The sequence below is a fragment of the Diceros bicornis genome, chromosome 10 (assembly GCF_020826845.1).
Source record: "Diceros bicornis minor isolate mBicDic1 chromosome 10, mDicBic1.mat.cur, whole genome shotgun sequence".
In the NCBI taxonomy this organism is placed as follows: Eukaryota; Metazoa; Chordata; class Mammalia; order Perissodactyla; family Rhinocerotidae; genus Diceros; species Diceros bicornis.
In genome coordinates this window covers 19950281-19965765 of record NC_080749.1, presented here as the reverse complement: position 1 = coordinate 19965765, position 15485 = coordinate 19950281, and the positions used below count along the sequence as shown (strand labels likewise).

The following is a 15485-nucleotide window of genomic DNA, read 5'->3' as shown; positions in this document are numbered from 1 at the left end:
AACCACTGATTAAGCACAGTCTCCCAACCCTTGTCTTCCCCACTGCCCCTCTGTGGAGATATCAAGAGAGAATTCTGACAGAGGGGTTATGGCATGGAAAACGGAAATGTGAGGAACCACTCACTGAACTTACATTATGTGTGACTTCCATTCACAGAGGCACTAGAGGATTGCTACGAATACAATGGGAAGTACAATGAAGGAAGTCGGCCCTCCTCCCTACCAGTGCTGACAGAAGCCTAGCCCATGCTGAGGGTCTCTCAAGGGCTGCTAATCTTTTGCAACACTGTTAAAAGGCAACAGGACTACTGGACAGAGTCCCCAACCCATAGTCATTGGTGGAGCACACCTTAGGCAGGATGCTAAGTTGTCACATCAGCATTAAGGAGACATTCTTCCTCAATTCTTAAAATACAGTCCACCATTAAGTACGACCTATCTCCTATTCACCCCACCTACCAGGGTCAGGTGACTGTGCGACATGATAGAAGGGAATTCATGATGAGGAGGATGTTGATGTTCACCCTCAAGCTACCACCTCAATACTACTACCACTACTCCTGCTACTACAACTACTGCTACTGCTGCTACCACCACCACCACTTATTGACCTCATTGTGTCAGCTGCTGTCCTAAGCACTTTACATGGATTAACCCGTTTGATTTCTCCAAGACAAGTATGACGAACGTGCTGTTGTTCCCATCTCCATCTCACAGATGAGTAAACACAGGACAGAGAGGTCAATTAATTCACCCAGGTGACTGCAGACTCCAGGTTCAAACCGAGACAGCCTGGTTCCAGAGCTGACGGCCCTTATCTCCCACGCTACACTGCCTCCTAAGAATCACTATGGACCTGGCAGCCAGCAAGCATCTCCGACCTGCTGCTTCTGAATATACTTATCAGGAATTAACCTCTGGGTTCTACCATGTGTTCTTGTGAAATCATATCCCAATCACCCTCAAGACTTGCTGATGCCACTGTTCTGTGAGCAACTCCAACACTAAAGAAAATGAAGAATCTGCCCTTCCATACCTTCGGCCTTAAGATGAAAATGGAATATAGGCTATCAAAATCCTTAGATAATCTGGGCACTTTACCCGAGTAGGCATGTCTTCTTTCCCAGTATGAAAGAAAAAAGGGTCATTTGCAACTCACGCAGTTATTTGAGTCACTATTTCAAAGCAGTCCAACACAAGATGAAAGATATTGTCAATAAAACACACAAATACAAAAACAATACCAAGCCCACCCCTGTATCCTTACCAACTAGCACAGAGCCTGGCATAACGAGTACTCAGTAAGAGTGTGTTACCTAAGTGAATAAATGAATGAACCAACAAATAAATGAAATATGCTCTTGCCACAAATAAGGTTACATAAATTGTACCTGTCTAGGTGACAGAATTATATCTCACCTTTGAATTTTACAGTTAAACCTGCAAAAACTGCTAAGAGTTTTATTGCCATTTTAAACTAATATCAGAGTATTTTTGTTTGTTTTAGTCTTAATGATAACCCATTTACCCAATAAGACTGTACACTCAAGAATAATTTCTATAGAGTTTAATAAAGAGGGTGAAAATATTCCTCCAAATACTAGTATAATATTTTTATATTTATCATTGTGTTTGATAGTTATTACAGCAGTAAAATGTGTCCTCAGCAGGATTACAATTTTCAATTACTAACAGGCTTTTAAAATTTTGTTTATGCTTCAAGCCTTAGCAATCAAAATTTAATCCCAACATTATTATGGCAATTCTGGGCTCCTAAAACTTACTGTACATGAGAAAGATGAGATCAAAGTAGCTGAAAACATTTAAAATATCCCTCTGGGTAAAGTAAGCTTTGGTTTTTATCAGGCTAGAAGTTCTTTGATAAAGAGTGAAATCGACAAAATCTCAGAACAGGTGCTCTGAAAGCTTCTCTAACTTCATTTCCAGAAAGCAACGACATTAGGGGGCAGGAAGGGGCTGGAAGATGCTGCCACATCCTTGAGCAGTACAGTCAAGGGGATATCACTGCCAGCTATACTTTCCTCCATAGCTGGAGTCCAAGGAGATGGAATCTCAGGAGAAAGGAGGTCCTGCTGGTGGAAAAAGATCTATCAGTTTATAGGTCTATCAGCTAAAGCTGTGGCACTGGGTGGTAAACCCCAATTGCCCATATCATCAAGTCAATCAATAATCGAGGAATTATCAAGAAAGGCTGTGTGCTTGGGGCCTATGCTGTCCCCATCCCAGTCCCCTGGGACATGCTTCCAAAGCAGTGGTTCCTCAGCCTACTGTCCATCAGGCTCACCTGTGGAGTCAGAGTTACCAGGCTCCATTCTCAAGGCACTCAACTGGAATCTGCAGAACCCACAGGTCAAGGATTCCAGGCACAGCCCCCACTGAGACTACATTTAAGTCGCGGCCACCACAATTCACTGGCGCAGAACCAACTATGCAATGAGCAAGGAGGTACATCTGAACTGCCAAAAATAATTTACATCTATGCTTGCTCCCAACACAAATGCCTCTTCACCACAGCTGCCCCAGAGGCAGAGCACGAACAACAGAACCACAGAGCAGCTTCACTTGCTGCTCCAGAGAAACCAGCAGAGACAGGGTGTTAATGAGAAAGGGAGGTGCTAATGAAAAAAGAATTAACCCCAACCTCTCATTCCCACTGCCTGCCTGCCAGGAATGTCAAGTTTCATCAGTTATACATTTTTAAATTAATTTTAAACTGACCTTTCCACAGAAAGATAATACAGTTATGGTAATGACCAAAATACACTCCATTCACTATGTACAAGGACATTCAAGGCAGTGTTAGTTATATAAGAGAATAGTGTTATTTACTCTAGATAAGAACTGGACACTACCCAAATACCCAACAAAAAGATTAAATTACATTCTGTCCATCCATTCTTAAGATGGAATAAATCTCTAGATTGGAAACTCCGGGGGGCAGAGACCAGGTCTGTCTTGTCACCTCTGTTTATCGCCACTAGCTATTAATATCAGGAGCTCAATAAATATTTATTGAATGGATGGATCAAAAAGGAAAAATGTATGGCCATTACAAATATCCAATGGAATAAGGAACTACAACAAAGATGAGTCTAAAAAGCTGTATATAAAATATTCTAATTTTTTAAAATGAACATATATACACACATATATCTATCTGTGTTTAAAAAAAGGAGTGGAGAGAAATCAAAATTTAGCTGAGTTTGGGGGTAAGGAGTATTTTATTTTTTATTCCTTTTATTTGTAAGGATACAAAGATGGGTTTGGTTATCATCTTTGTCCTTGTGTGTTTTATTGACAGTATATTTTATCTTGTGTTGAACTGCCTAGAAATAGTGACTCAAATAGCTGCTTGAGTTAAAGTGAACTTTTTTGCTTTCCTATAGGAAGAGAAAACGTGCCTACCCAGGTAAAGTGCCCAGAGAGTCCAAGGATTTGATAGCCTTATATGCCACATGCTCTCACTGTTATATATACATTCACATTACTCTCACAATCACAAAGGCAGTAAATACATTTTAAAACACATACAGTATGGTGTTTTCTACCCTCAGAATTCACAGATGCTGGCCATGAGGACCCTGATGTCAGGCAGGAAGACGTCCCCCAGAAACATCTCAGACACTGGCCCTCACTGCCTTACCTCATCGGAATTCTTAAAGCCACACAGTGGATAACTCACAAATGTGCCCTTCACCCCACAGCTGTCACACGCAGCCAAACCAAGACACAAAAGAGTGCTGAAGGATCATCACAACGTGAAAGAGCAGCTCAGATGCCCAGTGTCTGTCTGACATGCTCTCCTGGGGTAGGCGTATGGATCCAAGCTTTGACTCGAACTTGTACCTAGAAGTGAATGTTATTCCTGAGGTGCTGCAGAGGGTGTCACTAGTATTTTCCAGGAACTTTCCAGGCAGCAGAATCTGAGAAAAGATCATATCTAGGCCCACTGATGATATCAGTGCTTCATGGCATCTGTAAATACCCAGAATGGAGTCCTTGGGCTGTTCTCTCAATTGTCCTAACACCTAGCCAGCTGTATGGAATAGGAGTCAAGCATTTTAGCCCTGTATATAGAAGAGAAAAGAACTTGGGCTCTGAGAGGGCAAGCCCATTATTGCCCAAAGTCCCCCACCTGACTGCAGGGCCCACATCCTGCCTGTGAGGAACAGGCAGCCAGAGCACACTGTTCCTTCTAGCTCAGCACCCATAGCAGCAAGAGGACCCCCAACAGTGCCCTCTGCAGAGAACGAGCGAGCTCGGCCACATCCAGCTTATCTCACAGCCCACAAAGGAAAGCCTTCTCTGTTAAACAGAGAACAGGGCAATGACAATCACCTCTCCTGTTTCTAAAATGCCAAAGTCACCCTGTGGAGCTAACACACCTTAGGAAGGTACCCAGGGAAGAGCCAAACAGCATCTCTTTAGAGTCAGAGCAGCAGTTCTCAACCCCGGCCGGCGTGGGACCCAGCGTCAGTGCTGTCTAAGAGTCTCGGGTGATTCTGGTGGAGAAGCCTTGCCTGTCCTTGTTTAGGAGTGGGTGGCAAGCCTGCTTCCTCCGAGCAGAGCTTATTTCCTCTCATGTCTGGTTGGGCCTCATCCCCTGTAAATGCTAAGGACAGCTACATAACCAGGTTGCTAAGCCTGCATGCAAACAAATCAACACCACCAGGTCCACATGGACAATGCTGGTTGGGTGGTAACAGGGGCAGGTACGTGCAGGCCAGGGCTAGCGATGACTCACAGTAATGACTGCACTTCACTAATCTAAGTGCTTTAATCAGCTTTGTCACATGTAATCCTTACAACAAAACTATGTGGTAAGTGACATTATATCCTCTATTTAACAAAAAAGGAAGCAGGCTTTTAAAACATCAGTGACTTGAGCCAGCCCTGATGGCCTAGTGGTTAAAGTTCAGCGCACTCAGCTTCAGCGGCCCGTGTTCGGTTTTCGTGCACAGAACCACACCACTCGTCTGTCAGTAGCCATGCTGTGGTGGCAGCTCACATAAAAGAAATAGGAGGACCTACAAGTAGAATATACCACTACGTACTGGGACTTTGGTGGTGGGCGGGGGGGCGGAGAAAAGAGAGAGGAGGATTGGCAACGGATGTTAGCTCAGGGAGAATCTTTCCCAGCAAAAAAAAAAAAAAGAGAGAGCTACCTAAAAAGAAAAACAAAAAACATTAGTGACTTGCCCAAGGTCACCCATGTAGTAAAGAGCCCTTCCACAGGCCACATATAAAAACACTCTCTAACTGCCTTCCAGAATAAACAACGGTTCCCATGTCAGAAGCATGCATAATAGCTACTTGGAGCCTCCTGGACACAGAGTCCATAGGAAATCTCTTCTGGCTTCCTGTCTCACTAAAAACATTGCTGTGATTTTCACATTAGCCTCAGCTGTAACTATATCACACAGACAGAGTCAGGGGTGTGCAGACTGCTGCTGTTCACTCACGACTCCTACTCTGCCAGGCACGCGCTAAGCCCTGGGGTACAAGACAAGACAGACAAAAGCCCTGCTCTTTGGGGGCTGATATTTTAGGTGGGGGAGAGCGATGATAAACAAATTGTAATGATAGGTGGTGTAAGTGTTATGAAGAATGAGAATGAAGCAGGGTTGGTCCTACTTCTGAAAGAGAGAAGGGAAGGCGAGGAGAGAGCAAGCTCTTTGAAGGGAAGAGCAAACGCACAGACCGGAGATGGGAAAATGCCTGGCCATCACCCAACAGGTGGTCGTAGAAGACAGTTGCAGTGCCAGGGCACACATGAGAAGGTGAACAGCTCTTCAGGGTGGCCACAGTGGGGCGAGGTCCGCACAAGCACTTCCGACAGAGAAAGAGCATCATGACACAGCTGGGAGGAGGGAAGAGCTAGGGCCACCAGGCAAGGTGAGGAACCCTATTTCAGGGGCCAGGACATTCTGAGCCTGAGAGCCAGACCCCCTCACACGCCCATTACTTCCTGAAGCCAGGACTGGAAGCAGTGGTGTGGCGCAACGGGAAAGGGCTTGACGACAAAGGGAGTCAAAAAATGAGCCTCCAATGCCTCCTAGAGACCCGTGTTCTGATTGTACTGGTGTCTAAACGCTCCAAGGTCCTCCTCGGACTTCTGCACTGGGCTGGGTGAGCTTGGGAGCCCGGCTTGGCTCGGATGGGGGCTGGACCTCTGAACCTCTACCACAGCATCGCTGGAAAAGCCCCAAGCCCCAAAGAGGCCCGCTCGTAGGTTCCAAGCTTCTTAAAGCAGAAAGTCCTCTCTTTAATCACGCTAGCCACATCACTGTAGAGTAACCACGGCCTCCTCAGACACACTGCACAGCCCGGCTCTTTTTTCTCTATCAGTTTCACTCCAGGAACTGTGTACTTTCCTCAAAGGCAGGGAATTTCTGCTCTGGTGATGTGGTTTTCCACATCACCGCATCCCTCCAAAAAACAGTCCCTAAATCCCATTTGTAGAACAGAGGGAAAAAGAAAAAAGCAAATAAATATTTTTTAAAAACCTTTACAGGCTTATATCCCCAATGAAATCCAACTTAAATTTCTATCTTCTTCTTTTTTTCATAGGAGAGGTGGAATGAAACAAATGTCAGAACTCTTGCCTGACCCTCAGAACATTACCCAGGTCTGCAACAAGGGCACCCGCCACCTTTACAGAGCGAACTCAGGCAGTCATGCCAGCATCATGTCACGGTGGCGGCCTCCCACTGGCTTTTAAGCAGAACCCGAAATGGTGTTAATATCTTAGAAATGGGCTTCCCCAGGCCAATGAGGGCCACCTGAAGCCCAAGGCGGCTACCGCTCCACTGCCCCCTGACCAGCAACCAAAAGCCCGACCCTGGTTCTCCTCCCCCACCATATGTACACCCCATCTCCTTCAGGAAATAGGAAGAACGTCCTTCCTCCTTACCTCCCTTCTCCCCTGTGGAGGTGACAGCGGATAACAGGGTGGGCCTGAGGCCAGCACCAGGCAGGGGCAGGCCAGGCCAGGCTCACTCACAAGAGTCACCCATCAACTCCCTCTCCCTCCCATCACACCAAGACCCACAGCCTGCAGGGCTACCCTACGCATGGTCCTCTGCCCACTTCTCAGACACCAACACCTTCCACACTGCTCCTTGGTCACTTTGTTCCAGCCGCAGCAGCCTCCGTTCTGCCCCGGGAGTGCACATGCAGGTCTTAGGGCCTGGCACACACTTGGCCTTCTGCCTGGCATGCTCTGCCTCAACCTCCCTCTTCCCACCCACCCCCGCAACCGTGGCTCCTTGGTGTTATTTGGGCTAAAAGATACCTCCTGGGAGAGGCATTCTTTGACCTCTCATCCAAAGTAGCTCCTCAAGTACTTTTTAAAAATAATCTCCCTGTGTCATTTTTCTTCCTGGAATTTACTACTACCTGACATTCATCTTGTTTATTATTTCTCCCCTCCAAAAGGAACATAGCCTCTATGAGAGCAGGGACCTTGTTGGTTTTTTCCTGTTGCGCACACAAAACATTGGCATATACTAGCCAACAGCACAGACATTTCCCAAAATGCCAGGCTTGAGGGACAAGAGCCAATCAAGGGGACAGTCTAGGCCCAAGAAGTTCAGGGAACCAGGAGATAAGAGGTAAGGAAGAGCAGGAAACAGGATGCTGGTGGGGAGGGGGGTTGGCAGAGAAGCTGAGGACCCACAGCTGTTTCAGCCTGAAGCCGGTCCAAGCCAAAGCTAGTGCCCAGAGAAGCAAGCAGGCGAGACAAGTCAGGGTTAATAAGGTGTGGATGGACCACACGGGGGCCGGGGTGGGGGGGCAGTCACATGTCACCCCAGGTTTCCATTCCTGTTACTTAGAGAACACAAGTGGACCAGGCCTGACTTGTTAGATAAAAGGTGATCACCAGAGATCAGAATTTGGGTCAGACCGTCAGAGACAGAGATCAATTCACCTCAGAAACAAGAAGGGCATTGACTGGGGTGAGTGACACCACTCATGACGCAATTTTCACGAAGTCACTGACAGGCATGGCCCTGCCATGTGGGCCTGGGAGATGCTGTTGAGGCTGAACTGCAGAGAGCTCTGCTCCACACGCTCGTCTCCAGAATGACAGAGAAACACACAGAAATGCCCTCCACACCCCAAGAATGAATGCTCCGAGTGTTCCACAAAGGCTGCCTGGGACATCTTCCAGGCACCACTTTTGAATTACCAAATCCCAAAAGAAGTTCAGAAGTCTCTTTTCAAATCACCAAAACAAGAATAAGGGGAGGGGAGGTACTGTTTGAAAGTTCTACTGTTGTTCGAGGACTAGTCAAACTGACAGAGTACAGCAACCACGAGTTGGGCACCTGATAGGCAGCACCTCCCCTTGAGGCTTCTCACTCACCTGGTGAGACGGAGCGATACCCACTCTGAAAGTAGTTTGTGCCTCTAGGGCCCAGGCCACACAGCCAGGATGTGGCAGAGCCAAACTGGCTGGCTCCAAAGCCCATGCTTCTAACCACTAAACTCGCATCCTGCCCTTCAGAAGAAGCATTTCCAGAGGGCAGAGAAATGCAGCATTTGGAGCTAATGTCTTGAATGAATTCAAATGCATAGATGAAAGAGTCTTGGGACACCAAAAAATATCCCGCAGGTAGAAAGACTGACCCAGGAACTATCCAGATCAGGGACTGACAAATATATTTGGCAAAAGACCAGACAGTAAACATCTTAGGCTTGGTAGTCTCTGTGGCAACTTCTCAGATCTGCCATTGTGGCCCAAAAGCAGCCACAGACATCACACAAACAAAAGGGTATGCTGGGTTCTAAGACACTTCACAGACAAAAACAGGAGGATTTGGCCCAAGGCCATAGTTTGCTGACCATGCCTTAGACCACCAGAGTCCCAGGAAATCGCTGAGTCAAGGAGGAACATGATCAGATGAGTGTTTTAGAATGAACTATGGTGACTACTGAAGGATGGAGTCAGCATGTTTTAGATGTTATGTGAAATAAATACTGGTAAAATGTTTCTGTTATTACAGCTGTTATAAACAAATGGGAGTGGCTGTGTTTCAATAAAACTTTATTTACACAAACAGATAGAGGTTGGAATTTGACCCAGGTCACAATTTGCTGAACCCTGCTGCTCTAGGATCTCACGTCAGGGATTCTAATAAATCAGTAATAACCTAAAATCAGCTACCATGATTCTTCAAACATCTGCCACAGCTACTGAAGACACATATTAAAGCTTCAAGCAAGAGCCTCTGATTATACCAATATGGGGATGAGAGAAGGGATTTTTTTTTTGGTCTGTTAACTGGATTCATTCAAACCAGACACAGATCCCAGCCATATAAGATCAGCTCTTTACTACTTCAGAACAGACATCTAGGCATGCTCTGTACGTGGGCTGCATATGTGGCAGAAAACAAAACTGCAAACCAATGGCTCATGCATCCTCATCCCTGCTCTGCCAGCCCAGCTAAACCACTGAATATCCTGCAGTCTCTGCATCTCCATCTGATAGCAACTGCTAGAGCTGCCTGCCTGCTGACATGCCCACAACTGGTACTGACAGATTCCAGCGGAAGCACACGACATCAGGATGGCTCTCCCGCTTTCCAGGACTGACCTTGTTCAATTTCAGCTCTTGTTGCCCAGAACTAAGAACCAGGGAGAAGGCCAGGCTGTCAAATTTTAAATAACAAAACCAGTTATCTGCTTGAGAATTTCCATAAGAAGGTGCTGTTAGATAGTGTTTGCTGTTTCTGCTGTTAGTGCAGTGGTTCTCCACAGTGGGGAGGGGGTGATTTTGCCTCCCAGGTCTGGAGACATTTTTGATTGTCACAACTAGGGGGGTGCTACTGGTATCCAGTAGGTATAGTCACCAGAGATGCTGTCAAACGTCCTAAAATGCATGAATAGACCCCCACGACAATGAATTATCTAGTCCAAAATGTCAGCAGTGCCAAGGTGAGAAGCTCTGTCTTAGTGGGATTTCACCACATGATGAACCCAAGGCCTCAAGTACATATTCACAGTCCAAGTAAATTCCAGAAACTTGGCTCCAAAGACCACTGTGATTGATATGTTGAGTAGATTAGATAAAAGAGAAAAATAGAAGTGTGAGTTAGACTTGCTGACGGGGCCCCTTTGGTTGTTTCTCTGTTGTTTTTGAGAAAAAAGAATTACTTTGCTAAGGTTCATCTGGAAAAAGAGGAGTTGGAATAAATAATTTCTGTAATTTCTTTGAGCTCTAAAGTCTTATGATTATAAGCATATAAGGTGGTTAAAATTCTAACAGACTACTCTGGGGTTTTTGGTAGCTTTCTAAAAAACATAATACCTCCATGAGGCTGAAAAACTAAGATCAGATCACTGTCCTTTATAATGTAGAGAAAGCCTACCCTGTGAGATGTTTAGCAGCACAAAAGAAATAAAAACAGTCAAAACTAGAGAAATTGAAAGTCTGTAAATTGACCATTCATGTGGCTTCTTTCTTTCCATGGAAAAGTTTTGAAAAACAGGAGGAAATTATTACTGGACTTTCCTCCCAAATGTGCAACATGGAATGCATTGAACCAGAAACTTGAAAACAGCATCTGTTTTACTTGTTACACATTGTAACACCTTACTTACTACACATTGATAATACCAATGGTGACCATGTGCTTTCTTTATTTTTTCTGGTGGTTTACTTTTAATATTCAGGAAATATTACAGAAGATCAAAGTCAATGAGTAATTTAAAAACACACCCTCTGAAAAACTACCTAGTTGTTTTTCAACATAGGCTCTCAAAATGGAGTCTCATTTTTTAATCCATCAGATCAAAAAAGGTGGCATTTTATTTAGACGTATTAAAAGTCAGTGTCTACAGACACTGCCAAGTCTTGAAGGAATAGATTAAAAGCAGACAGCATGATCATTCAAATAGCAGGCACTGAAAAAGAATTTCCACATTGTATGTTAAAAGCAACCATTTTCTCCTCACCAAAAAAACCATACAAAATTAAAAAGTATCCAAGTTTCCTGGATCCTTTCATAAAAAATATACAAATATATGTAAAACTGAGTATGATTTCCTGTGTTTGAACTCAAGCTTCAATCTATTGCTGCACATTTTCAGGAATTATTATTTGAACTCCACACACTTCAGGGAACGTTCCTTGACTGGGTTGCAAAGTGAAACACCAACCTTTCTCCACCTCACTCAACCCCATTCTTGTATCTCATTTATATTATACCTCAAGGTCCCAAACACTGAGGCCACTGAAGTCTCCATTCAATGACTAGACTTGTCACTGAACAATAACAGCAGGTCGTCATCTACAGATCAAGTCCACTCTGATACTCAGTGACCACAGGAGAACTGGGATGTGGATTCTCCAAAACAGTATGATTCAGGTTTCATTTGCAATTTTTGTTTTGTATTTGTGTATATATATTTTTGTAAGTATTTTATGTATATATTTGTATATATATTTTTGTGTGTCTACAGAAAATCTAAGATATACACTGAAATGTTAATTGTGATTATTTTCTAGAGTAGCAGATTTATGTGATTTTCTTTTTAATTCCTGGGGTTTTTTTTGCTTGTCTACAGCTTCCAACTTTTTCTATATTAAGTGTAACTTTTGCCAAAAGAAAAATCAGTAATATTCCATATGTGCATTTTTTTCTCAACCTCATTTCAAAAAGGATTTCAGGCACCTGACAAAAAAAGCAATGAGTACAAAAAGACTTCTTTCAAAGTGAGGGTAATTAAGAGACAAGGGCAAGAAACAAGAGCAGTGAACCCTGAAGAAGGCAAAGGTTAAAGCTATTAGCCAGCACGTAAGCCCTAATGTCCTGCGTGCTGGCCGGAGGGAGGCACACATTTGGCTCTGAGTTTCTTGGCATCCATAGACCATTCCTCCCCACCCTCCTTACCTCACTCCCACCAGTCCTAATTAAGTTTTGTTTAGGGAAAGGTAATGAGAATATTTTTCTACATTCCCTGATCATACTCCCAGATGAGATCATGCAATCCAGAAATGTGGTGGAGGAGGAGGAGTTAGCTGCGAATACAACCAATAGCATGCTCACTGTTCTGCACCACTGATCCTGGGACTAAGTGTCAGTGTGTACAAAAGCTCAGAATCTCCTAAAAGGCATTCCTTTAACGGTCTAAAAGTGTCTTTCTGCGTGAAATTCACTGTCATGAAGTCAGTGGCAAAGGATATACTCAAACTGTGACAAGACCAAGTCTGAACACTCAAACCATGATAAGACCAAGGCTGAGAGCCTCTGGTGTCCTTTTGAGGCACAGCCAAGCTCAATCGAGAGGCCCCAGTACAGTGCTTACCATAAGCTGTCATGACACCAGCGTAGGGCCCATCCACCACATTCCTGTTTTCTTCTGCCAGCGCCTTGATGTACCTCTTGCTGAGGTCCAGGATCTGCTCGCGCAGCATGGAGCTGCTTTCAGGCTGAGTTCGCTGCTGAATGGTAAAATGCAGGAGCATCATACCCCAAATAAAGCCAAAAGTCACGAGGAAAAAGCCCAGCTTCTGAGAGGACAACTTCCACGGAGTGAAGAGAGCCATTGCTCTCCGGCAACTTCACCCGCCCTCGGCTCTTAAAGCAGAGAAGGGAGACACAAGGTCATGGTGTAGGCTGGGTTTGCAGGTTCCTGGGTCTCACTCCGGCTCCTACGTCAGCCGATTTCCTTTGCTCACTTCCATTCTGCTGTGAAGAAGGAGGAAAGTTAGCACAGCGGTCGTGGCAAAACACAGTGAAATAAACCAGAAGCCGTGTTTTCACTCGAAAAGCTCTAAAATGTAAGCTTATTTTTTCCTTAACTTGCTGGTTCAGAATCTTACGTTATGATTCCGGATCTGTAAGCTGGGAGGGGAAATCTGGCTAGGCAATAAGAAGCTGTACAAATACAGAGGGGGAAATGTGTGCCTGAGCGTGTTAACAGGTGTAGCGGGGTTGTTCCAGTCTGGACCAAGTTCAAAACAGGAAGTTTGCTTTGCAAGGTGGGGAGGAGATGGAAGGATATTTCACACTGAATGTCAGCAAAAACCCCAGCAGAGGGTGGGGTCATATCGCCATTGGGCACTTTTGTGCATCTGTAACTTGAGCTTACAAAGTCATCATTACGTGCTCTGGCAAGGATTAGGACACGCAGCTGGAGAGGTGGGCAAGAAAGCAGAGGCCCCCTTGGGGGTAATCAGACGAGGAAGGGGAGAGAGCCCCCTTATTACTGAAGCACGGCCAGCTTTCATTAGTGTCTGGAGATGAGGTGAGCCTCTCGGGGCCACCAGGTGGCCTCTCCCCGGGCACCAGCACAGAGAGGCTTTGCCAGAGGGACCCAGTGGTCTTTCCGTTCTAGCTACCGTGGCTGAGAACTGCACATCACTGCTTACTTGCACACTTCAGCACAGGAAATGTGGAGCACACGATAACCTGCTTTTCTATAGTTCTCACTTTCACTCACGCCATGAGGCAAAATAAGAAGTCAAAAGGCACAGTTTCAATACTAATGCGGCCAGATCCTATCTGATATCAGCACAGGCTGGGCCAAGGTCCTAAATGCTAAATGAAGGCTTCCCAGCGAACGGTGCAGAAGCATAGGTTGCAAATGGGTTACAGGGAGGCCAAGATACCCACCCCTACAGCCAGAGGCCTGGGCCGAAGAACCAACTAGCTTACAAATGGCACCATTTTCTAAATGTGCTGAGGGAAAGGCGGAGCAATGATCTACCGGGGGGCTAACCCAGGATGTATTCACAGTGCACATGTTTCAGGTCAAAGGATTCTTCTTCATAAGCAGCCTAAGAAGAAATGATAATGGGATCTTGGAGCAATTAGCTTTCAGAGTCTGCACTGCAGCGGATTTGTGTTGGTCTGCCTCTCTAACTTTCCCTCACCTATCAACAGAGTCATCAGGAGTTGGTAGTACCACTGCTACTATTAATAGTAAATGACAAATAAATTCTAGATATGTCCCAGGCATTATGATAAATGTTTTTTGTGCCTTAGTTCATTGAATTCTTCTAAGAGTCCTATGTGGTAAGAACTATTAATATTATCTCTGTTTTATAGATGAAAAAAACAAAGGCACAGAGAGATTAACTTGGCAAAGGTCAGCCACCTATGTGGCAGAAGAGGGACAATCTAGGGACAGCCCAGGAGTCAGTAAACCACATCCCTTTGCCATCCCTCCTCCCCAGCCAGCCTGTTCATGTCTGGCCAAGAATGGTTTGTACATGCTTAAAGGGTCGTGAAAAGCAACAAAGAATATGTGACAGAGACCCTATGTGGCTCAAAAGCCCAAAACATTTACTATCTGGCCCTTAACAGAAAAAGTTACCAACACTCGAATTCTAGGCCAGTGATTCTCCAAGTGTGGTCCCTAACTCAGCAGCAGCAGAACCAGTGAGAAATGCAAATTCTCAGGCCCTGCCCCACTGAATCAGCAATTTGGAGGGGGGCGGTGTGCAACCTGTGCTTCAACAAGCCTTCCAGGGGATTCCGTTGTCCGCTCAAGTTTGAGAGCCCTGACCCAGGTGGACGGATGCTGTCGCTGTGCCACACCACCACTCTGCCAATACAGCGTGGCTCGAACTCCATCTCCCACTACTTTAGCACGTAAGTTCCTCTGCTCCATGCGCACCTTCCGCACCTGCCGTCACCATAGCCCTGCACACCCTTCTTCAGGGTCTCCCTTTCTCCACTCAAACTGCTCCCCTACCAGGCTGGCCCTCCCGTATCACGCTGACGATCCAAACCCGGTCGGTTCCCCGAGCCCCAGCTCTAGTCTCACCTGCCTCAGATCACTCCCCACTACTCCAGCCCACACTGCCTTTGCCTAGTCTGTAGTTTTAAAACACTTGTCTGTCTACCTTGGATTATGTACCAGTTTCTGTGTGGGATCCCACGCCTCCCCCACATACCTTCTCAGAGAAAGACAGTGATGCCAGGGGCGTGATAAAATACCTGTTGACTAAGTGAACTTGTCACCGGGCACTTTAGTCAGCCCCTCTTCAGTCAGCTGAACAGCACCCGCCCTCTTTCCTTCCGCCATTCTTGCTACAAGTATACAGCCAGCTGGCAGGGCCAGCTGGCCCTGGGGACTGAATGATGACTAGGACAAAGTTCCCACCCTCAAGGGAGCTGATGTTTTAGAAGCCATCCCTCTAACCCGGTGCTGCCCCAGGTTCCTCGGGAGGTGGCTGAACTTCCTTTTTGATAAACCACACTAGTCAGTCAGTTTTACACCACGGCTGCAGGGATTTTCCCAGAGCAAGTGAACTAACAAATGTATCAAGAAGGACAGTCTTCTGGTGATTTTCTTTACTATGTCAGGAGAGAACTCAGAACGCTGACAGGAATTACCTGTCAACTTTCAGACAGGAAACCCCACTCCGCTTCCACAATTAGTCCCCTGAAGAAGCTGCTCAAGGCTGCAGGGTTTAAGCAAACGAATGGCTAAGGGCCAAGAACTGA

The 15485-nt window shown here is 45.7% G+C and overlaps 1 protein-coding gene across 4 annotated transcripts in view; it reads right to left on the bottom strand.

The window, feature by feature from the left end:
* MGAT5 (alpha-1,6-mannosylglycoprotein 6-beta-N-acetylglucosaminyltransferase) overlaps window positions 1–15485 on the bottom strand; it is a 324721-nt gene that overhangs the window by 193129 nt on the left and 116107 nt on the right. For 3 of the 4 annotated variants that reach the window (XM_058548850.1, XM_058548848.1, XM_058548851.1), the window contains one exon: window positions 12337–12719. In XM_058548850.1, the coding sequence (XP_058404833.1) occupies window positions 12337–12577 (241 nt within the window). In that variant the 5' untranslated portion in view covers window positions 12578–12719. The remainder of the gene's footprint in view (window positions 1–12336; window positions 12720–15485) is intronic. The other variant, XM_058548849.1, reaches the window with a different exon arrangement.